Source organism: Rhinopithecus roxellana, chromosome 1 (assembly GCF_007565055.1).
Source record: "Rhinopithecus roxellana isolate Shanxi Qingling chromosome 1, ASM756505v1, whole genome shotgun sequence".
Lineage (NCBI taxonomy): Eukaryota > Metazoa > Chordata > Mammalia > Primates > Cercopithecidae > Rhinopithecus > Rhinopithecus roxellana.
In genome coordinates this window covers 204,691,522-204,716,523 of record NC_044549.1, presented here as the reverse complement: position 1 = coordinate 204,716,523, position 25,002 = coordinate 204,691,522, and the positions used below count along the sequence as shown (strand labels likewise).

The 25,002-nt window shown below is 48.2% G+C and overlaps 1 protein-coding gene across 3 annotated transcripts in view; it reads right to left on the bottom strand.

The window, feature by feature from the left end:
- The window catches only part of XXYLT1 (xyloside xylosyltransferase 1), a 200,314-nt gene that overhangs the window by 59,092 nt on the left and 116,220 nt on the right, over positions 1-25,002 (bottom strand). For all 3 annotated transcript variants that reach the window (XM_010356724.2, XM_030937061.1, XM_030937067.1), the window contains exon 3: positions 24,383-24,515. In XM_010356724.2, coding sequence (XP_010355026.2) covers positions 24,383-24,515 — 133 coding nt within the window. The remainder of the gene's footprint in view (positions 1-24,382; positions 24,516-25,002) is intronic.

Sequence of the window (25,002 nt, the reverse complement as noted above, 5' to 3'; positions counted from 1 at the left end):
AAGAACCCAGTGGGGTCCCTCAGTGCCAGCCTGCAATACCCAGAGGACAAGGATAGCACGTGATTAAGTGCAGGAGCTCCAGGACCACACCGCCAAGGCCTGAAGCCCACCTCCATCCACATTTACAGCTGTGACGCGCTGGCCATGAGCTTCTGCCTCAGCTTCCTCACTTCTAAAATGGGGATAGAAATAGTATTGGCTTCATGGAGTTGGGATAAGTCAACATTCCAAAGCTCCAGCCTGGGAAACATGGCGAAACCCCATCTTTACAAATAAAAAAATTAGCCAGATATGGCAGTGTGCGCCTGTAGTCCCGGCTACTTGGGAGGCTGAGGCAGGAGAATCACTTGAGCCCGGGAGGTCAAGGCTGCAGTGAGCCAAGATTGCACCACTGCACTCCAGGCTGGGCAACAGACTGAGACTCTGTGTCAAAAAACAAAACAAACAAAACAAAACAAAAAACAGAAACTAAGTGCTTAGAACAGTGCTTGGCACATGACACACATTCATTAAGTAGGAGTTGTTATTACAAACTAAGTCTCTGTTCACCATTAATTTAAACTGCATTTAAATTGCAGTTTGAGAGGTAGGCAAAGTCTTTGGAGGAGCTAATGACATTAGCCATCACTGGGGAGATGGATACACCTAATCAGATCTGAAGAACCAAAGAGGAACACCATCATCTTATTCTCGGCTTACCTGGAGATTTGCAACTGACACCTACCAGCCAGGACACCCTAGTGAAGCAGGATGCTTAGAGACTAGGAATAATCCTCTTTCATCACTATCTGGAGTACTTTAAGGTTTACACAGATCTTCAATAACGCTGAGATGCACAATATGATTCTTATTTACCAATGAAGAAAGTGAAGCAAGATTTTAATTATTTGCTTAATTCCATGCACAATTCTCTTTCTACCAAAACCATATATTCTGATGGACTAGATTTTCTGGTTAACAAGGGCAGAAGCAACTTCATTCCGTAAACTGAATCTTCCTGCTGAGTTCTAGTGAAACACAAGCTTGCGACATCATAAATAAAATGCCCTGCTTAGGGTGGAGATGGTGGGCAGGTGTAAGTACCAGCATAGTTTCAGGGACCTGACAGAAGGAGGGTGGCAAAAGAAGAAATCAGCCAGATGAAGGGGCATGAAATGTGAAGAGAAAGGCGGCTGAAGCCCCACGTGCCCCGCCTGCTGAGCAGACAGATGGCTGCAAGGCCCAATGCTCTGATAAAGAAAGGAAAATTAATTTTTCCCGAATGGGCCTGGAGTCCCAGCAGCTGACATCGGCAGGTGGATAACTGAGCCAGCCCTGGGGGTGGGGAGTGGGAGGGGGAAGAAGGGTGGGAACTTTCTTCTCAAGTAAGAAGGAAAAAAACTGGAAGATTCAATAGGTGTCCAAGAGTTTCTGGAAGTTCTATAGGCAAATGTGATCAAAGACCTTCAGGAGAAGTTTGTCCCATAAGCGACAGCATCTATTGAACTCTAAAAATGAATGTGTCTGCACCAAGAAAACGAGATTTTCAGCTTCCAGCATGATAAACATTTCATATTTTAATCACCTCTGCTATATCTAACAAGCAGAGGCAGATGATCTGGTGTGTAAAAGGCTCTCCGATGCACACTCTTTGCAACTTGTTGCCATGCAGCATTGTGTACAGTCACGCACCACGTGACGACGTTTCAGTCAGCGACAGAACACACAGGTAGAGGATGGTCCCGGAAGATTATAATGGAGCCGAAGAATTCCCATGGCCTAGTGACGTCTTGAGGATCCTGACCCTGTGCAGGCCTAGGCTAATGTGTGTGTTTGGCTTGTTTTTAACAAAAAAGTTTTAAAAAATTAAAAACTTAAAATATAGAAAAAAGCTTACAGAATAAGGATATAAAGAAAAAGTATTTACTTTTGGTTGGGTGTGGTGGCTCATGCCTGTAATCCCAGCACTTTGGGAGGCTGAGGCAGGAGGGTCGCCTGAGCCCAGGAGTTGGAGACCAACCTTGGCAATATAGTGAGACCCCTGTCAAAAACAAAGACAAGAAAGAAAGAAAAGAAAGAAAAGAAAGAAAGAAAACAAAAGAAAAGAAAGAAAGAAAGAAAGAAAGAAAGAAAGAAAGAAAGAAAGAAAGAAAGAAAGAAAGAAAGATTTTTGTACAACTGTACAATATATTTGTGTTTTAAGCTAAATGTTATTCCAAGAGTCAAAAAGGTTTTAAAATTTAAAAGTTTCTAAGTAAAAGAGCTGCAGTAAGCTCAGGTTAATTTATTATTGAAGAAAGAACATTTATTTCTATAAATGTAGCATAGCCTACATGTGCCTGAATAGAAAAAGCTTACATCTGTGCAAAGTAACGTCCCAGGCCTTCACACTCACCCACTGACTCACCCAGGGCAACTTCCAGTCCTCCGAGCTCCACTGATGGTAGGTGCCCTATACAGATGCACCATTTTTCATGTTTGACTCTTTCTTTGTCCTGTACTTTTTCTATATTGAGGTATTTTTAGATATACAAATTTTACCCTTGTGTTATAGCTGCCTACAGTGTTCAGCACAGAAACGTGCTGCACAGGTTTGTAGCCCAGGAGCAAGAGGCTGCCCCGATACCATACACCCCACTGCTCCTATAGGCTACAGACCTGTACCCCACGCTACTGTAATCCATCAGCACACACACTGGTGTTCCCAGCAGCTGACAAGATTAATTTGCAGGATGCCAGGAAGGGACTCAGAGAAAGATACAAGTTGGGGCGCTGGCTTCCCCGGTAAGAAATGTATGTCTGCACAGAGTTCCTCCAGACAGGCCTGCTCCCTGCCTCTGGAAGCCTGGCAGAGAGGAAAGGCTTTCCACTGGCTGGCATATTTCCCGCTGGCTGGCATCATGGTGTGAAGAGGGCTGTGTGTGTGTGTGAAGAGTTATCAGTCGTTTCCAAAGATGACTCAGTAAATAAGAGCTCTTCTGTCAATCTGAGTATCTGAAGGACTCTTGTGGGGAAAGGTGTGTGGACATGTTTTCGTTTGGCATCAGAGTGTGTTTAGCAGGGGCAATGGGTAGAAACCACAGGGGTGTAGATTGTTTTAGGTTTCATATACAGAAAGACATTCTAACAGACTCATCCAATCATCAAATAATGGGCTGCTCTGAAAGTGGCCACGTCCCCACTGTGGGAGGTAATCCACATGACACTGACAGATCCAGGATGCTGCAGGCGGAATCCAACAGGAGGCGGACGGCCTCGGTGTCCCTCCCATTCCCAGAATTCTGTGATGATATCAACAGAATCAATAATGGTCTGCGAGAGTTAGGAAAGACAGTTCAATTCACCTTTCTCATTTTATACAGGAGGAAACCAAGGTGGATAGGAAGGGACTTGACCCAAGGCACCTGAGTCTGTCTTTCCATCCCCTCATCAAAGAGTCAATCAGCAGGGGCAGGGATGTTTGTTCAGCATTTTAGTGAAGAGAAAGGGGTGTTGGGAGATGGGAGGGGGAACAGTGAAGTACAAGTGGCTTCCATTTTCCAGAGCAGATGACACACTGGGCACCTCCACACTTCCCTGGATAACCCAGGCTGGCTCAGAACATGGTACCCAGGCCTCAGCACCAGGAGGCTGAGACCCATGGGAATGACGCTGCAGCACAAGTCAGCTGCTTTTGCAAAATACGTAGCAGGATGGGGTTCTTGTGAGTGAATGGGGCAGATATGGAAACTCAGACTGAAAGAGCTTTCTACTGTAAAGGTTTTTACTGTGGGAGATTTTCTATGGCAAATCTTTGCTCTCACCTTAGATGGATAAATGGATGATGAATGGACAGACAGGGGGATGGACAGGCAGGAAGGCAGTCAGGTAGGCAGGCAGGCATTATTCTAATGCTTCCATAGGGTAAGAGAAAGGTTCACCCGATTCAGGCTGCAGACATAAAAAAGTGAAACCCATGCCCTCTAATAATGACAAACATTCCCTCTGTGGTGTAGAAGCTATGAATGGCCTGGCTGGATACAGTTTCCACTAAAACTTACACCACTGAGATTTCCCAATGATCAAAAGCCCCCAGCAACAGTCTGAGAGCAGCCATGCATGGCTCCCTTTAATTACATACTGATCACAGCATCACCAGGGACATCACTGTGCTGGGAGGAAAAGCGATAACATCATTTTGCTGGAGACCCACACAGGTCAGAGCAGAAATACAGCCTTTGCCAAATGTGACTGTGGACAGAGATGAGAGATCCACTTGCACAGGGCTCAAACACCAGCATAGGAACTTCAGTGCTCCTACAGGTTTGAATGAAAAGACTAAGATTATCTCTAACATGCACGTGTATACTGCAAATCCCCCCGTTCCAAAAAAAATGGGACTCAGTGACCCAGGCTATGAGGTGGTTGGGTATGAGACTGCAAAACATCTCAAGATCTGCTATTTCCTAATTCAGGAAATAGAGGATGTGGTCTAAGAACCATCACTCCAGGACCTCAGGGGCATAGGGGACAGGCAGGGGACTGAGCCCAGGAACCCGGGTTCTAGTCCTGACCAAGCAGCCCTGGGTGAACGCAACTTACCCAAAATTTAGTGTCTTCTACAAAACGAGGATAAAACCACCTGCATTCTTAGGTCACTGAATTAGTATGAGGAGCAAATTTAAAATATGAATGTAAAACCAATTTGCACACAGTTGAGCACCGTTCAAGCACACAGGACGACAGCACTGCTGTAAATGCTGGCAGAAGCACAGGAGGTGAAGTGGGTGAAGGATGCAGGGAGCTGCCAGTAGGGCTACTGCACGTCTGTCAAAGGGCACAGAGGCTTCAGCTTGGACAAGAAAACAAAAACAAAAACAAAAAACCAAGCAGAGGTCCAAGGGAATAAATAACTTATTCTGTTTCTAGACCATTTTTAGACGGAGCATCGAAGGGTAAAAACCTTCATCAGAAAAGCCTGGATCCAGAAGACAGGTTCTCAAACTGAGAAGTGAACACAAGAGTGAGTGTCTAAAAGGAGATGATTACACTTCAACTCGTTCGAGTCCCACGAGGCTGTCCACAAGCTTAGGCTTAGCTGCAGGCAGCCAGTGGGATCCTTCCATCATACAGGGTCAGCCTGCCACAGTGCCCAGGTGCCCTATCAGCTTGCTGTGGGGGCCAGGACAGAGAAGGGGCACTGAAGGGAAGAAAAAAGTAGAGGGAGAAAGAAAGTGGGGTGTGACACTTTCTTCGGGCGCAGGGGAAGGGGATGGCATGTGGGGACAGGCGCATTACAAACCGAAGTTTGAGATGCTTTCACGGTGCTTCAAAAATCCTTGACCCCATATTGTTGGAAGCTATTTTCAGCTTGCAGTTTACAAAGCCACACGTAGTCAGCTCCAATCTGGCCACAGTTTCTGCACCTTTGCCGTTGGGCTCTGGGCACTGGTCTTCTGAACCATGGATAAGAGCACAAAGCCATGTTTTCCCACATGGTTGTAAAGGGTGGGTAAGGGTGTGTACCTGCCTGTAACCTCAAAGGTCGTGAAGAGAAAGGGGCTAGCAGCATCCAAGGCAGAAGGTGATGCCCTCCTGCACAGCACACTCCCTTTCTATGACAGGACAGATTCCTCCTGGCTTCACAGGTGGTCCTACTGCGCGCTCTACAGTAACTCTGTGTGCTCTGTAAATACTGTCTGCTCTGACTTCACAGCACCAAGGAAAGTTATGGCTTGTATAGGACATGGAGAAAGGGAGAGGGCTCTGATGGAGCAGCTCTGTGCTTAGTATGTAATGTGTACATGACATCATTGCATTCTCAGCTACTTACTGAGTACCCTTAAGTAGATCCTGAAGGCCAGTGATTCTCAAACAGGAGGAAGAGAGAGGACATAAACCCTTGCATATCAGAACTGGCAGGCAGGCTTTTTCAAACACATCCTTTCTGCCTGAAGAGCAACATGTGAGTCCCAGATCTCAAATATGCCATGGATGGGGAGGTTCTCGTTTTATAGCCCATATGCTGGGTGTCTTCCCCATTTCACAGACGAGGAAACCGAGGCTTTGAAAGGTTTAAGTATGTTTCTCAAAGTCATTTGGCCAGTAAGTGGTGGAGTCAGAAGTCAACCTCAATGACAGAAACTTTGCCAACATTTTAGTCTGTCTCCGCAATGGCAATAAGAGAAGCGAGTACCTTCCCAGGAAATTTAAGTGATTTGGTTTTACTCCTGCTAGGGGCTTCAGTCCCCTCCCCTTCACGCCATCATTTGAAAATGATAACCAAGCCCTAAAACTACAAGACGTAACTAGAGAGCTGGACACTCGCTGGAGGAATGGTTTCCGTGCCAGGCCCTACCTAGACTGGATTTGTGAGACTGGGAGGGGAGAGGCTGGGCAATAGTTTACTAGTCAAGGGCCTGGTCCTTGACTAATAAGGTCATAGCCTTGCAGAAGGGGCCAGGCGTTCATGGGAAGCATCTGTCCTCCAAGCCTGAGGAGTGAGGGACAGAGCTGGGTGCAGACGGCCCTCAGGGAGGCTTTATACAACTGGCGGCATCTCATCTGCGCCTCGAAGAATGAGCAGGGCATATAGAAAAGTGGGCTAGAAGCCGGGCACAGTGGCTCATGCCTGTAATCCCAGCACTTTGGGAGGCTGAGGCGAGTGGGTCACAAGTTCAGGAGTTTGAGACCAGCCTGGCCAGCATGGTAAAACCCATCTCTACTAAAAATACAAAAATTAGCCAGGCATGGTGGCGGGTGCCTATAATCCCACTACTTGGGAGGCTGAGGTGGGGGAAATGCTAGAACCTGGGAGGCGGAGGTTGCAGTGAGCCAAGACTGTACCACTGCACTCCAGCCTGGGCAACAGAGTGAGACTCCATCTCAGGAAAAAGGACAGGACAGGACAGGACAGGACAGGAAAGGAAAGGACAGGAAAGGGGGCCAGAGAGAGAGCATCCTAGACAGAGGGAGAGCATCCTAGTCAGAGGGAGAGCATCCTCAAGGGCCCCAAGTGCAGATGACACCTGTGTGGGCGACAGCCAGGGTTTCAGTGCAGCTGAAACAAAGGTACAAATGGGAGTTGGTGAGAGGAGAGGTGGATGCGGGGAGACAGTAGCTGCCCCCGGTGTCAGGCTAAGGAGTTTGGCTTTTAAAATGAGCAGGAGCTCAGGAAAGCTGGAGACAGAGAGTCATCAGTTAGTTTGGGGACATGGAAGTGGGTAGGTGGTCCCTTGGCTGCAGAGCATGGAGCTGCTAGTGACGCAGGAGACTATGTCCGATGTGAAATGAAATTGAAAGTCAAGCAGAGAGTCTGGCTAAGGATCTTCTAAGAGGCGGAAAATGATGTGGAGGCAGGGAGAGGGAACCAGGCCCCCAGAGTCAGAATAGGCAGCAGGAAGGACATGAGGCCTGGAGGTACCTCCACGTCACAGGAGTGCGGCCACGGACACGTTCCCAGTGTGCTCAGCTCCTCCGCTGCGGGCATGGGGCCAGCGCTCTAGGCTGTGTACCTCTTGAGGGTGGGGCCTGTGGCTTGTTCAGAGCCTGGCCCTTAGTAGGCCCTGAAGAAATAACTGTGGAATTCTTTACTGGATAAGCTCAGATGTGCCAAGATGAGAAGACAAAGGCCGCTTCCCAAAACACTCCCATGACTGAGGCCAAGCCCACATGAATCTCCTACGTTTATCCTGGGTAATGCCAGGGCCAAGACACATAGGTGAATTTCACAATGGGAGCCTGCGTCTCCATTCCATTCCCCTCACAGAGCTGGGGTGGGCTGGGCTGGGCTGTGTTCACCAACAGCTCCTGTGGACTTCTCCTGGATGAGGACCCCTCCCAGCTTCTGGAGATTCTGCGGCAGACATAGTACAAGCCCATCCAGGAGGCATAAGGCGGTATCTCCTGAGCCCTACGTGCTGGTCTAGGGAGCAACACCCTCTCTGCAGGGCCTCTTGAGGCTCTCTGGAGTACACGGACACAGGTGAGTCACCCTTTTACAGTCACAGGCTGAGACGGTGCAGCCCTGGTGAGATTCTGACTTGTAGCTAATGCGCACTAAAAGCAGCTCTTGGGAACTTCTGAGACCAGTCAGAAATCAATGGTGACAATAAAGCATTTACACTTTTGAGCAGAGTTACCTCATCTCAACTTCAATTCCTTGATTCCTTCTGCATGGAATCATGGTCAAATCCCAGTGGTTAGTTCTCAAAATTAGCAAATGAGTCTATAGGCAAGGTTAGCACCACCCGACAGAGAAAGCCTAATCCTTCCTATTCAACCCATGCCCAAATTCTAGCTCATGAGCTGACACGGACTAGCAGAGGATGTGGGGGGGCACCCTCGCTGTTATGGACAGCAGGCATGTTCCCCCCAAATTTACATGTTGATGTCTATATTAGTCTGTTCTCACACTGCTATAAAGACATACCTGGGACTTGGTTGATTTATGTAGAAAAGAGGTTTATTGATCCACAGTTCTGCAGACCGCACAAGAAGCATGGCTGGGAGGCCTCAGAAAACTCACAATCATGGTGGAAGATGTAGAGGAAGCAAGCACATCTGCACATGGCAGCAGGAGAGAGAGAGAGCGAGAGTGAGCACAAGAAGGGGGAAGCACTACATACTTTTAAACAACTGGATCTCATGAGAACTCATTCACTATCACGAGAAGAGCAAGGGGGAAGTCCATGCCCATGATTCAATCACCTCCCACCCACCCCCTCCTCTAACACATGGGGATTACAATTCAATATGAGATTTGGGTGGGGACACAGAGCCAAACCATATCAACATCCTAACCTCCAGTGGGATGGTGTTCGGGGAATTTGGGGGAGTTATTAGGTCATAAGGGTGGGGCTCTCATCATGGGATTAGTGCCCTTATGACAGACATGAGAGAGCTTGCCTCACCTCTCCCTATTTCTGCTCTCTCCATCGTAAGAGGATACAAGATGGCCATCTGCAAACCAGGAAGTGTGCTCAGTCTGGTGCACAGATGTGGCTGTTTTGGTCAGCAGACTGTCTGCTTAATTGCCAATATTTTAAAATCAGAAGCTTTTACATTAACACATATCTGATCTGCCAGCACCTTGATCTTGGACTTCCCAGCCTCCAGAACCGTGAGCAATAAATTCTATTGTTTATAAGCTACCTAGTCTATGGTGTTTATTACAGTAGCCTGAACTAAGACACTTGGTAAGATTCATTTATACGGTCAGGGCACTTTTACTCTTTACCTTGAAAGTCCAGTCAAAAGCCAAATTCCAGCACAAGAAGGGTCCAACACTCCCCTCTGGGCTCTAACAGATGACAGGTCCATATACACTGTGTTACTTGGCTCTGAAACAATGCCAAACACTTGCATAGTTTGCTACGTGAGTGTCATGTTTTTCTATGACAAGAACTTGGAATGAACTCTCCTTCCCCTTGAGAGAAAATGTTACGTCATCAAACCTTATAAGACCCCGTATACGACCTCTACTGGGCTTCAAATTACATATAAACCCAAGACTTTGGCATTCTAAGACCTCAAGCTATGGCAGGGCTACACGGTCAGCCACCTCTCTGAGGTGGCAAGTTTATGCTAACATGAGGCCACACTCTTAACCACCTCTTCAAAGACTGAGAGCTCAGTGGGGTCACACTCCATTAGCCTTTGAGCAAATCCCGTATTTCTGACCCCAAATACGGGAGCCCTTCACAGCCTCTCTCGCCAGCCAGCGCCAGCCAATGCTCTGGGAATCTAACGTGTTGTCCAGCATCTCCACTGTGTGGCTCAGCTCTCCCAAGAGCCACTTGTATAAAGTCACCCCTCACACTTTAGTTAGACTTTACTTCCCACAGAGGCCTGCTTCCCGCCTAATTGAGCGGCTAGACTCTAGTAATTTCGGAAGCCACTCACTCTGTGGCTAATGCATTCCCTGAGAAAATTGTTCTCGTTATTCCGCCCCTTTTTAGGCATTGTGAACCAAAGGAAAACAAAAATCTCTTTGTACAGCAATAAACCACGTGATTCATCTAATCACAACTTTGATGGTGTCTCCTTATTTCAACCATAGAGAATATGATGCTGACCCCAGTGGTTATTTCTGACCCCAAATACGGGAGCCCTTCACAGCCTCTCTCCCCTGCCTTGGTTCCCTCCCTAGTCTCTCCTCTTCCGGCCCTCCCTGCTCTTCCACATCATGCTCAGGACGCTGGTGTCTCCTGAGGCCTGGGACAGCCCTGCTTCACACTTGTTGCCTAGCGCCCCCTCCCCAACCTTTGTTATCAAAAGTGTTCTAGTTTAAACAATACATGAATGGTAACTATTTCTCACGATGTTTATCTTTACTTACTATGGTGGGCAGGCAGATCTAGAAAATGGGGTCTTCGGTGGCAGGGTCTCATTCAGACTGCTCATGGTTTGGTTCCCGTCTCCTTCCTTTTCTTCCAATTTTATCCCTCCTTTTGTCCCTGAAGGAATTTATCTTAGCTGGCAAAGACACCGAACTGTATCCTGTGAGAAACGTCAGCCTGCTCTAGGTGGATCACAAGTTCGGCTATAAGTTTTCTATTAGTCAATTGAAAAAAAGGACACCTAATTAGTTGTACAGAAGGAAAAAATAAGTTATTCAGGAGAAATACAACTATTCCTGACTCTAGACCATTTTCAGATGGACCATCAAAGAGGCCACTTTGTGACGCCAGTAACAATGTCCTCAATGGCACTGCCGAGCAGGCAGCAGGGACTGGGGCTGGTGTGCATGTGCATGCTGGGGTCTTCACGCGACTAGCACTGCCCAGGCTCGCTTGGCAGCCAGCGCCGAACAGGGAGGATGGTGAAGTGGGAAGCAGTGAGGATATACCTGCCGCATCACGCCCAGGCCACTCCCTTCCCTCCTTCCCTCTCTTCCCTTTGGATTTCTCTCCCTCCATTCCTCCCTGGCCAGGACTTCAACCTCCCGAAAGCATCTTTGGACACAGAGAGGAGTTTAAAGATGCTCTTATATACATTCAAGCTCTCAGACAATTAAAATAATTGCACCTCCAAAAATGGTGAGTCTGAGGATCTCTTAATTTTCTTCCAAAATTGCATTTCTAGACAAGAATTATGCTTGGCCTTGACATTTTGTTATTAGCTAAATCTGAGGTTAGGTAGAGAAACATTTGGTGGAATTTTAAATTACCAATAAAAATCAATTATTTCAAGTAACAGGAGCAAATGTTGGGAAAAAACAAGGTTAGAGTGCACCTAAATAAAACTCTAGGCGCAGTTCTCAAGACCAGCCAACCAAAGCCTCGCAGGGTCCAGCCGACGGTGGGAGCATTTGGCCAGTTTTTTGCCTCAATGGGCCTTTAAACCAGAGGTCTCAACCTGCCCATTCTTGGGCTCAGTCTGGTGCACAGATGTGGCTTTTTTGACCAGCAGATTGTCTGCTTAATTGTCGATATTTTAAAATCAGAAGGTTTTACATTAACAACACAGAATTCTGGCTTCTTTTGAAAAGAAAAAAAATCAGAAGATCTGGTAATACTGGGCCCACATTCACACAAAACAAAACCAAGAACCATCAGAAATACTAGGCAAGAGCCCGGACATACAAGGGTTTTCAATCAATTGCTTTCCTTCCCTTTCTTTTACAATCCATTTTCAAATTGTAAAAACTTGTCTTACTTCCTGGAGGCATTTACCTGAAATTAAACTGCTGCAGGCTATACCCTCAGTTTCTGAATCACATACGGACTCTTCTTGTACCTGTTGCAGTATGTTACATTTAGTAGAGGATCACCTTTTCTTTTGAGAGCTTATCAAATGTTCTCTCATTATATATATATATATATATATATTTTTTTTTTTTTTTTTTTTGAGATGGACTCTTGCTGTCATCCAGGTTGGAGTGCAAGGGCGCGGTCTTGACTCACTGCAACCTCTGCTTCCTGGGTTCAAGCAATTCTTCTCAGCCTCCCAAGTAACTGGGATGACAGGTGCCTGCCACCACGCCCAGCTGATTTTTGTATTTTTAGTATAGATGGGGTTTCACCATGTTGGCCAGGCTGGTCTTGAACTCCTGACCTCAAGTGATCCACCAGCCTGGGCCTCCCAAAATGCTAGTATTACAGGCATGAGCCACCGTGCCCGGTCTTAATAATTTTTTTTTTTTTTTTTTTAGCAACAACCGCCCACTCCATTCCATCTTGAGAGTGATGCGGCGTGTAGGCCGGGGACTGGGCCTCTTCTAAACTGATTGGTGCAAGTGGCTGGCTAATCACATGCCACCCAGGTATTCCTGGCGTTGATTGGTGGGTTTCTTCATCCACAAATCTCTCCCAGCTTCCGGCTGGCAAACGGGGTCAAACAGTTCCTCCTTTTTTTTTGAGACTGGAGCCTTGCCCTGTTGCCCAGGCTGGAATGCAATGGTGTGATCTCAGCTCACTCCAACCTCCGCCTCCCAGGCTCACGTGATTCTCCTGCCTCAGACTCCTGAGTAGCTGGGATTAAAGGCATGCACCACCACACCTGGCTAATTTTGTGTATCTTTAGTAGAGACAGGGTTTCACCACATTGGCCAGGCTGATCTTGAACTCCTGACCCCGTGATCCGCCTGCCTCAGCCTCCCAAAGTGCTGGGATTATAGGCGTGAGCCACGGCACCCGGCCAAACAGTTCCTCCTTTCTAACTGTTTCAGTCTCCCCTGCACCAAAAAGGCCTCAAGGATTCTACCACTCCTTTTATGCCGAAGTATGTTTGCCTGATCCTCTGTATGATGCCTTTAACCTTGGACAGCAGCTAAGAGGCTGTGAGATGTAAGTAGAAAAGTGGCCCGCAAGACCAAGGTCACACTCCGTACCCCTCCCAAATCCTGCCGACATCTTGGCAGGAAGGTACTGGCAGAAGAAATAAAGGTGCCTTTTTCTGCTCTGGTTATTCTTTGTAAATACTATGATTCACCCTGATGTCTCTACCTTGCTTAGACGCAATCTTCCAGGCTCTCTGAAAACTGAATACAAATGAGCTGCAATTACATCACCAGACACACGAAAGTCCTGTTCACTGTCCGCCCAAGTAGACAGCTAGAATGATTCCGCTTTCTTTATAGTTCCAAGTTCGTGATCCTTGGGCCAGTCAACATAGGATGCTCCTGGCAGCAAAGGAAAGGGTCTCCATGCAGAGACTGGGCTTGATTTTATTAAAAGAAGCAGTGGGTTTGTTCGTGTTTGTTTTTTTAACAGAGCCAAGGGAGATGCAGCGGAAGCCGCACGAACAGGCACCTCACTCCACAGTGACTGACAGTAATAAGGCCCTGCGAGCATCTCTGTGACTTCACATTTCGGAAAGTCCATCAGGATCCACCAGCCTCATAATGAGCGCTCGTCTACAGACACAAGCACACGACAGGCATCCAGGAGGCAAATCACGACATACTACGCCAATTCTGGTTCAGCTTTCTCTTTATAAACAGTGACAGAGCAGTCCCCAAAAGGCAGACGGCTGGGTTCCTGGATCAAAACGCTCCTTTGGGCAGCTCGTTGATGTTGGGGTCAATTCTGCTACCATGAAACAGAAGATCACAGGGATTCTCTGGGATCCACGGTAAGCAGCTCATTGAAAGAAGTCACCTAAAGCAGGAGGAGGAGACGGATGTTCAATTCAAACCCAGGCTCAGATTAAAAGTTTGATATTTCTATAAGAGCCAATTCTGGTGCTAACCTGGAAGCAGAGGGATGGGAACTGCAGATCCATTTCACTTAGGAACCCACAGTGGAAATGCAGTTCTGTGGCTGAAGTCTGCACCTGAGATGGCCATGGAGCCATACTGAACTTCCCTTCACGGGGGGCTGGTCATGTCCAGCTCAGTCCTTTCCACACGCGGTTTGTCACAGAAGGTCTCTTGTACACATGCCACTGTGATTCAACTGTGCTATTTTGCTTTTTTTCCCAGGAAGATGCTTACAGATAAGCCTTTCTGCTGCCTGGATTACAAATAAGGTTCTTTCAATGCGATGATGTTTATTTGGCAAAGGAAACAGATTGCAGCAATGCAAAAAAGCACACAGTCCTGTGGGCCCATCACCCACTGCCGTGCCTCCGCCGTAGCCCTGTCCAGACCCACCTCCCACTGCAAGCTCCTGGAGGACAAGGTTTGGTTTCTCTCTACTGCACAGCCAAACCCTCGGCAAATGCCTGCCCAGTGAGCTTTCTATTCGGGCACAGAGCTTGGTCTATCCCGAGAGCACTCTTAGAGGCTATGCCTGCATTGCAAAGCCAACCACCCCTTCAAGAGACTTTTCAGAGGAAAGAAGGGAACATGACACACACTTCTTAGCATTTTGAAGGCAGAACTCCTTTTTTTTTTTTTTTTTTTTTTTTTGACACAGGGTCTCGCTATGTTGCCTAGGCTGGAGTGCATGGCTAGTCACAGGCGTAATCCCATTACTGATCAGCACAGGAGTTTTAACCTGCTCCATTTCCAACCTGGGCTGCTGCATCCCTTCCTAGGCAACTTGATGGTTTCCCATTCCCATGAGGTCACCGTGTTGATGCCAAGCTTAGTGCAGACACCCACGGAATTCCTCGGCTTAAGCGATCCCCCTGCCTCAGCCTTCTGAGTAGCTGGAACTACAGGTGCAGGCTACCATGCCCAGCTGAAGGCAGAATATTAAGCTGAGGGCGAGGTGAGCCACTCAGCAAACTTTACAGTTCCTACAGCAAAAAGTCTTTGTGTCTTGCCCATGGGATAGCTCTAAACAGCAGTACTGACTTGGTGTTGGCACCACAGGCATTTGTGTTTTCATTAAATTTTATCTACCCTATCTCCCTCACATTATATCTTCCTTGAAAGCAAGAGGCATGTCTTCTACTTCGTAATTCCTCATGGGACCAATCCTATGGCTCCAACACACAATGAGCCAAATCAAAACTGAGAATAGGCTGGGCGCGGTGACTCACACCTGTAATCCCAGCACTTGGGAGGCAGAGGCAGGTGGATCACCTGAGGTCAGGAGTTTGAAACCAGCCTGGCCAACACGGTGAAACCCCGTCTCTATTAAAAATACAAAAATTAGCCAGGCATGGTGGTGGGCACCTGTAATCCCAGCTACTTGGGAGGCTGAGGCAGGAGAATTGCTTGAACCCGGGAGGCGGAGGTTGCAGTGAGCCAAGATCGCGCCACGGCACGTCAGCCTGGGCGACAAGAATGAAAGTGTCTCAAACAAACAAACAAACTGAGAACAACAAACTTTCCCATGGACTGTCTTTAAAAACAAAAACTGAATGTGAAAGCAACTTCTATACGACCAGTAATGGGACTACAGAGCCTGATTTAGCAGCTGGCCAGCACCGTGGAGGAGACGCCCTCTGACTATACATCTGTTCCTGCATTCACTCAACAAACGTCGAAGTACCTGGCATGGGTCTGCACAGCCTCAGCGGAACAGAAGGGCTGCCACCCAGTCCCACCCCTTCCACACATTCACTGCCTCACTCATTCGTTCAGGAGACACCTGTGTCGGGCACGACGTGGTGAACTTTCACAAACGGATTCAGTAGCACCAAAATATTCATAATGTGCAGACAGACAGAAGCACTGGAGGGAGTCGCGTTTTCAGACACAGGAAGCTTCTCATGGGCGCCACCTGGGCCTCCTCTCTCAGCCGGCACACTCTGGTCTTCAGCAGCCCCCGGCTATGCACCCGCGTCTTCAGATGTCATCCCAGAGCTCCTAGCTTGCCCGGGAGGCACAGCCATCAGATAAGACAGTCACATCGACAGCGAAACAATCCCACTTGGGTTCTTCTCTATACAGAGATTTCCTTTTAAAATACCTTTTCCATTGATGCTATTTAAAAATAACAACCTCATAGTAGACTTCTGATCTCTACTACCACAGGGCAGGTACATCCCTCCCGTTTCATGAGTAATTCCTGCAGGGGTTATAGCACGGCCTCCAGGTCACACAGGCTACACAAAAACACTTGGCCCAGTTTTCTAACTCCCAGGGAGTGAAGGAATCACTATTTTAAAAGGTGGCAAGCTTTTTTCTCCTTTACTCAGATGTAACTCTAATAGAAACTGACAGGCTCAATCTTGGTTAATTTTTTTTTTTAAACACGAGAACAAGGTTCAAGAAATTCATCTTCAGGTGTCAGAGAGACGAAATGAATCCAATAGCTTTTATCTTCGAGTGCTACATTTATGCATCCCGTAGTGAGGGTGGTGGCCGGTTCCCTTATAACAGAGGGCTTCACGCCAAGTGAACAGTGGACCTGAATTTATATCAGCCGTAAAGCCTTCCAGACGTGACGGTTACACTAACGTCCTGACATGAGGCAATCTGCAGAGAGATGGAAAGTGTGGTTGGCTAGAGGTTAGTGCTGCCTCTCTCTATTTTCTTCCTTTGTACCAACCGATTTCAGACTGAGGAACTCGAAGACAGAGTGACACTAGGAGCTCATATAACCCTCCTCAGCGCTAAACTCAGCCACAGCAGGTGTTTTTAAAAAACTAATAGACTGAAAATGACATTTACAGATGAAATGCTGTGACGACTAAAATTTGTTTCAAAATAATCAGGGGAACAGGAAAAGTGGGTGGGAGGGGACATAAAATAAAGATTGGCTAAGGGCTGATAGTTATTGAGAGTGAATGGATATTCTAATATTGCAGCATCCAGAAATATTACATGATGCTTTCTACTTTTGTATATGTTGGAAGGTTTTCATAGTAAAAAGAAAAATTATATCAGGAGACTAACAACGTTTAACAAAGAAGGCTGACTTAGGTATAAGGATGGTCAAGATACACTGTTAAGTGAACAAAAAAAAGACATACAAAGGTATATAGAGTTCATTTACATATACATACACACACCCCCTGATAAAAGTAAAGAAAATTTCTGGAAAAATAATAACCTCCCTATGCTATTTAACATAAAAATGTATCACTTTTTAATGATGAGTTTTAGATAATAATTGTTTTCATCCGATGGGAGGGCAAAAGGAGGAAAGAATATAGTCGGCTTGAAAATGAGATAAATATCTCCATGGGCCAGAAATGGAACAGAAACCATATTGGAGATCAGGGCGAGAGCCACGGGTGGAACCTGGAAGCAAGCAGAGGGCCAGACGTTCACCCTCTGTGCAGCGTAGCAGGGACCAAAACACTCCACGCACGGGGAAAGCAGAAGGCGGGCTCATGTGTGAAACAGGGAATGGGGGCTGCCTCGGGCACAGTCCTCTGTCTTTCCCCAGTCCTTGTCCCTCCCCCACGCCATCCATGTCCCTTCCTCTGCTGCAACTACACTGCAATCTACATTTCGTCCCTCCCCCCATCTTTGATCCCCTGCTTTCCAATATTCTCTGGGATATTAAAATGTTCTTCTCTAGTGCGGCCTAGTTATTTTCTCTTTGTAATACCGTCTGTTTGTTTTGCAAATACCTTACATTGTTCAGGGTGAAGCCATAAAAACTGGTCTGTATAGATAAGAGGCTATTAATAAATTTAAGATGGTAATTTCTGCAGACAGGGGAAGGAGGGGAACACAGCACCCAACACCCCAGCTAGCTGCGAGGAAGCTAGGAGAGAACGTATCCAGCCTTTTTGTCTTCCATAATAGGAGGCAGGCTTCTATGGCAGAGAATTCCACAATTCTAGGAAGGGGGTTTAGACGCTGAGAAGACAAAAGATTAGCAATAATTTTGCTCAGGAGTCAGCAGCCCCAGTTGTACATATAAGGAAATTGAGGCTGAGGTTAAGGGACTTTCCTAGGTTCACAGAACTTATCAGTGGCCAAGCTGGGACTGGGGATAACGTTGTCACCACCACCCAGGAGTGCTGTTCCGTGCTAGGTACTATAAATACATTATCTGATTCAATTCCCCTCAACTCTGCCACATATAGTGTTATAATCTCCATTTCTCAGCTAAAGAGACTAAGACTCAGAGAAGTCAAGAGACTTGCCCAAGGTCACACAGCAACTGAGTGGTAGAGGTGGTCAGCCCACATCCTCCCTTCTTCCCTCTGTGTTGGCGCCCACTCCCTCCGCAGCACTCCCCTGGAAGCCCAGCACCAGCCCTTGGAGTGGGATGACGCAGCCTGCAGAGAAGCTTTCCTTCCGAGCAAGTGTCTGGAAGAACCCGAGGCTGGCACAGCACCGTCAGCAAATAAAACCATGTGACCTAAAAAGGTGAACGAGTGGACATGATTCAAATACTTAACACAAAAGCGAATTCCCGCCTGGTGGCACGTTATCAGCAGCTGACAGGAATAGCCTGCCGCTTCCTCCTCAGGGTGGGCCTGGGCTCACACAGCACACAGCCGGCCTGCAGAGCCCAGGGAGAAGAAAACTGGAAGCCTGTGCCATCACCAACAAGCTCCCATTCAGAGGATCCTCAGACGGCCAGCTCCGCAAAGTGACCATAACGCAGGGCCACAGCCCACACACACACACTCACACACATGCGCACACTCTCTCACTCTCTCTCTCTCTCTCAATCACTCCAGCATCAGCAGGAGCCCTGAGGCCTGAAGCCAGGCCATGACGAGGCCTCCTGGTCCCAGTGGCCCCCCCAGATGACCCAGGCCACAGTTTGGCTTCCTAACTCCTGCACAGTGGTGACCTCAAGCCTGGAGCCTCACAGAGACCTTGAGGGCTGCCTCCCACCCCGTCCCTCTCCCACCCTGGTTTCCCTGCAAGCTCCACTTCCGTACCCTTTGTTCCTGTTCACTCTAGAATCTTGTAGGAGAGCCAGATCACCTGCTGCTGCTAAAAAGGGAAGTTTTACAACCGTGGGTAGAGGTGGGCAGCCAGATTTAGGAAAAAAGCGGGATATCTGTTAAAATTTAAATTTCAGGGTCGGGTGTGGTGACTCATACCTGTAATCTCAGCACTTTGGGAGGCCAAGGCAGGTGGATCACTTGAGGTCAGGAGTTCGAGACCAGCCTGGCCAACATGGCTACTAATAATACAAAAATTAGTCAGGAGTGGTGTCTCATGCCTATAGTCCCAGCTGCTCGGGAGGCTGAGGCAGGAGAATTTCTTGAACCCAGGAGGTGGTGGCTGTGGGTGCCACTGCACTCCAGCCTGGGCAGCAGAGAGAGACTCTGTCTTAAAAAAATAAAAAATAATAAAATTTTAAAAAATTTAAATTTCAGATAAACAATAAACAATTATTTAGTATAAGTATGTCCCGTGCAACATTTAGGACATATTTACCATACAAAACACTTATTTGTTATTTATGTGAAGCTCCATTTAACTGGGTGCCCTGTATTTTAACTGGCAACCCTCTCTGCCTGGGGGAGGGACTGAGTAGGAGGAGTCCAGAGGAACAAAGCATCGGGTGAAGAAAACACAGAGGAGTGAAGATTAAGGGAAGGAGGGAGGGAGGGAGGGAAATGCTCTTTAGTGAAGGTCCCTCTCACAACAGAAACTTCCACTGTGACTTCATTTGAGTTCTCCAGTAATTCTGTGTGTTAGAGACATTTATCCACTTTCAGACACAGCAACAGAGGGTCAGAGAACCCAGTGACGCGCCAAGTGTCAGATGGGAATTCACTTCTGAGTACGACCCGATGCTGTTTCCTCCATGTCAAGCTTCTTCACCTGCTGGCGCACCTTTGTCATTGTTATAGGCTGCACACCAAGAGGGCACAGCAGTTTACTTTTCTTTCTTTTTTTTTTTTTTTTTTTTTTTGAGGCGGAGTCTCGCTCTGTCGCCCAGACTGGAGTGCTGTGGCCGGATCTCAGCTCACTGCAAGCTCCGCCTCCCAGGTTCACGCCATTCTCCTGCCTCAGCCTCCCGAGGAGCTGGGACTACAGGCGCCCGCCACCTCGCCCGGCTAGTTTTTGTATTTTCTTTTTTTAGTAGAGACGGGCTTTCACCGTGTTAGCCAGGATGGTCTCGATCTCCTGATCTCGTGATCCGCCCGTCTCGGCCTCCCAAAGTGCTGGGATTACAGGTGTGAGCCACCGCGCCCAGCCAGTAGTTTACTTTTCTAATACTTTCATAAGGAAACAAAGTCCAAATGGTGCATCTTTACAAAATACAGTCGCCTATCTTTTAGATTCTCCTCTTGGCCACTTATCCCAACTAAACACATCAGCACTGAGGACCTGTCCAGGGGTTTAGCTCCTGAGGAAGAGACAGAGAGAAGGTCAGAGAAAGGAAGGGCGACGTTCCACCCAAGATGACTACAGCACTATGATTTGCAGACGGGGAAGGTCACGGGACGCTGGACGCAACAGAATCTCAACAGGGACCCAAGAGAGAAAGGCTCCTCTCTCCCTGCAGGAATATCCCATGATCCCTGTGTCACTTTCCAGAAAACACTGTCAGTCCCATGGATCTAGGATTATAAAATCCTGTAGGATTTATATAGAAAATATAAAAATTTGGGGGGGGGGATTGTGAAACAACGTGAAAAAAGCTATTTGTCAAATGGACAATGGGGAATAACTTCTCCTCCCCTACGCCTCGAAGCTTCTAACATTCATGGCACAAAACACAGGGGAGATTACCATAAAAAAATGACTTAAAATGTGCGATTTTGAGGTAAAATAACTATATGGGACAAGCGAAAAATGACACAGCTGGGAAGATCCAAATCTGTTCTTGCTCAGCAAGTTTCCAGATCAAAATGTGCCTGCTTACCTAGTCAAGATTTGGTTTTGTGCTGTTTTCTTTTTAAATTTTCCTTTCATATAAATGCTAGCATGTTCTTCTTAAAACACTTGTCCCCTTCACTCTCCTCTCTGGGGAGACCCCTTGGTGGTCAGAGCCCACTGCCAGTTCCATGGAAGTCCCAGGCAGGGGCAAGAGGCCACCTCTGTGGGAAACAGTCTGATAGCCGGGATGCAGATCCCCCAAAATAGCAATGGCCAAGCCCAAGGGCTGAGACTGCCTGCTCAAGAGAAAGGCTGGCTGCCCTGTCCCTGCTTCCTCTCTCCCCTTCCATTCCCATCCTCTTCCTTCTCTCAGCCTCCCCACCTGAGCCCTGCTGCCAGCCAGGTGAACACTCCAAAGCAGCAGACAACTAACGCTGGATCTCCCAGGTCCCCAGAGTTCCCCAGTCTTCTTGTGGAAGAAGGCAAAAACCATGCTCAATTCCCTGTTGACCAGCCAGTACCAAGCCATTCCCAGCCCCAGCATGAGACTGCCAATGTTGGCCGGGCGCGGTGGCTCAAGCCTGTAATCCCAGCACTTTGGGAGGCCGAGACAGGCGGATCATGAGGTCAGGAGATCGAGACCATCCTGGCTAACACGGTGAAACCCTGTCTCTACTAAAAAAAAAAAATACAAAAAACTAGCCGGGCGAGGTGGCGGGCGCCTGTAGTCCCAGCTCCTCGGGAGGCTGAGGCAGGAGAATGGCGTAAACCCGGGAGGCGGAGCTTGCAGTGAGCTGAGATCCGGCCACTGCACTCCACTCCGGACGACAGAGCGAGACTCTGCCTCAAAAAAAAAAAAAAAAAAAAAAAAAAGAGACTGCCAATGTTGCCAGGCAATTCCCCAGAGCTAGCGGGGCGCATGGCAGTGCAGGGCAGTCATCTGCAGACTCAATTCTAGAGACTAAAGGTCTCTCGAAGCATTTCAGCTGAGGGGTGGACAGAGGGAGCACGTAAAGGAGTGTAAGTCTCTGTTGATTTTTGAGTGCCCAGGCCCTGCAAATGGCATTCTTCAGACTCCACGGCAGCGGAGGTCTCATAGTTATCATAGCACATAAGGAAAATTAAAGATGCTCAAGGTAAGAAAAATTCAGTTTCATTTCGAATCTAAAATCTTTCAGAGTTTTCTTTCGGGAAGTCCAGACAATTAAACTGATTTTAAGTTGCACTGTTTATAAAATCCTAGATCTACAGAAAATACAAATTCTGGCCCATCCTGTCTAAGCATGATGGGGTTTCCAAGTTTCCACTTACATGATGTGAGAAGATTCCAAAGCAGACCTTGAAGGCATTGGAGCTGTAAATGCATTTAATACTCAGCCCTGTTTAAACACCCCATGATATCAGTTCTCCCTGATCCCTAAAGAGCTCACCAGCAGACAGGCAACTTCTACACGGAGGCAGGACAATGAGGGTCCAAAGGGCTGTGACCCCCGCAGTGCCACAGCCAAGGAAGGGGGGACTTAGAGCTCAGCTCTTCTCCTTCTCAGGTGGGGGAACAAAGGCCCCAAGGAGGCAGAGCTGGCACTAGTATCTAGGGCTTGGGACTCTGAGGCTCCTCCCTCTGTTGTTACAGTAGGTAGCTAGTCAGACACAAGCAGGGCAGGAGAGGGCTCCACCACCACCAGGAATGTTTGCGACCATCAGCTGATGGTCAGGCAGTTGTCAACTGTCATTCTAAAATGATAATTGGCTGCAGCCAGTGCCAGGGAAAGGCAGGGTCCCAGAACCTGAAACTGATGACCAGCAGCTTCCCGGTAAGATCTCAGGAGCCGGGCACGTGGGCTCAAGCATGGGTACTAGAAGGCAAAATGGTGGCCCCTCCTCTAGGAAGGCTGGACTGGTCAGGGAAGAACGGCTCCAGGGGGTGTGTGCGCAACCTCAGTAAACACACCATGCTCCTGCCCAAGGGCTGGCGGGCCACCCTCAGGGAAGCAGCAGGGGAGGAGTAACGCAAACCCAAGAACCATGCCACTGTTTAAGACTCCAAGTCAAAAGTCACACAGCACGTTCGAGCTCCCAAGTCACCCACTGGCCCTCTCCCAAGCGTACTTTATTTCCTTTCATTCCTGGTCTAAAACTTTTTAATACACTTTCCGTCCTGCTCTAAAACTTGCTTGGTCTCTCCCTCTGCCTGAGGTCCCTCAATCAAATTCTTTCTTCTGAGGAGGCAGGAAGTGAGGGTGCTGCAGACCCACATGGATTCACCACTGTGAACACTATCACCTCCCTCTGTTGGATCAAGGACCCCAGCAGAAGATCTTCACGGGAAAGAAGGGGAGGGAAGAAGGTGGGGAGTCTTCTACAGTTAAGATGGCAGGTGTTTGCCCAAACCCTCTCCTCTTAAGTCGCCAACCCCTGACCTCAGAGGAAGAGGCCTACCCAGTGACTCTGGGGCAACATGTGAGAGGATTATATAAGGGAGAAAAGTCCACATGGCCCAAGGAGTTATCAGCTCATTCAGGGGCCTTGCAGGAATTTCCTGTTATGTGATCTGGGTCATGCAAATAGCCACAACCAAGCTGAAGCTGTCTCTTCACCCCTCCCTCTGAGGGAAACACAGGCTCTTGACTCACTAGTGGCCTGTACTCTGCAGCTCTCCAACGACTGGGCCTCCCTCCAGGAAGGTCTGCAGGGAGCCAGCATCATGGTGTGCACTGAGAACAAAGAGCGGGCCATGCCTGCGGGACAGCAAACTCCCAGCTCTTTCCAAGCAAACTCGGGCAGCTCTGCTCTGGGTGCACTGCCGCTCTTCCCACTGGAGAAACAGCCAGCAACTTGAAACTCTCTGGACGCAGGGCCACGGGCCTGGTTTACTTTAATCAAAACCCGCTTCGGCTGTTCCTTTCCTTTTCTAAAAAAATTTTTTAATTGTAACATGTAGAACAAGAACATACAGAAAAGTGCACGCAAATATGAAGCCAAACATCCAAGTGAGGAAATAAGACCTTGCGGCTCTCGAGAGGCAACCGAGCCCCACGTCCCCCACCGCCCGCCACGCAGGCTTGGGGAGGCATCACCCCCTTGGCTCTCCTTTCCCATTCTCCGCACCTGCACATTCATCCCGAAAGCCTCCAGGTTAGTTTTGCTCTCATCGCGCAGAGCCGTTCCCTTTTTTGCCGTCGCTGTATAGCACTCCATTGAACGAATGCGTTTTATTTATCCGTTCCGCTAAATAGCACGTTTCAGTCGTTTTCAGTTTTGGCCACTACAAATAGCGCTACAGTGACTACTCAAGAACGGTTCTCAGGTCCTGGAGTTTCTCCATGACACATGCTTGACAACCAAACGCGGCAGCACCTGAATGTGCTTCTTCGTGCTGACTACTGATGCCAGTCTGTGTTCCAGCGCTGTGCCGCCCTCCCTCCCTACAAGACCACCAGTCCACCCACTCTGCTAATAGAGAATAGGCGTCACTGGTGACTCAGGGGCCAAGAAAGCCTAGTTGGTCACTAGAAGGGAAGTTAAATCGTCCTCCATAAGACAAAGTCCAAGGTTTTAAAATTCTGAACTTAACCAGATCCAACAACCAAAACAACTGGGCTTTTCTGAAGAAAAAGGCCACAAACTCCTCCAAAATAACGAGGTAGCACCTATGGCTTGGGACAGACCCACCTGCCCATACTATCAACTGTAAGCAATATGCACAAATGTGTGCCCAAGACACCAAGTGCAGAAGGATGGGACGCCAGTAAATCCCCGTCTGCCATGGATGGCAGAAGAGAGAGGGCGGAGGGTGGGGAGGGTCGTGGAGGTGGCCCCCCTGCAGTCATGACGCACCTGTAAACTGGCTGCATCTCCCGGGCTAGGCCAATGATGGCGCCTGGCAGGAAACTGTCAAATTCCTCAAACAACTCCCGGATGTTGGTCTTAAACTTCAGGTCTAGGTCCAGCTGAATGAGCCGCAGGATCTCTGCGGGAAAGAGAAAAGGACAGTGAGACACAGGCATACCTCCCGGGAGGCTCGGCTACCGACAGAAAATGACGCGGAGGGCAGAGAAAAGGGCACTGGACTCTTACTGTTGTCAGTGAATGATGCAAAGTTACCGCTGGAACAAAAGGCCTTTCATCTACCAGCAACCCCTCCGCACTATTAGTCTTCACAAACGACTGCCGGGTCTTTTCTTCCAACTGCAGACATCCATTTTGCTTAAAACTAGGCGACCACACGCTTCAGCGTCGGCCTGCTGTCCTGATATGACTGTTAACTGTGCACCATTTCACTCTCAAAAGTATCTCATTTGGATGATACCTTATGTGGACACCCTACTTCCCTACATAAAACTCAAAGCGGGCCGGGCACGGTGGCTCACGCCTGTAATCCCAGCACTCTGGGAGGCCGAGGTGGGTGGATCACGAGGTCAGGAGTCCGAGACCAGCCTGACCAATATTGTGAAACC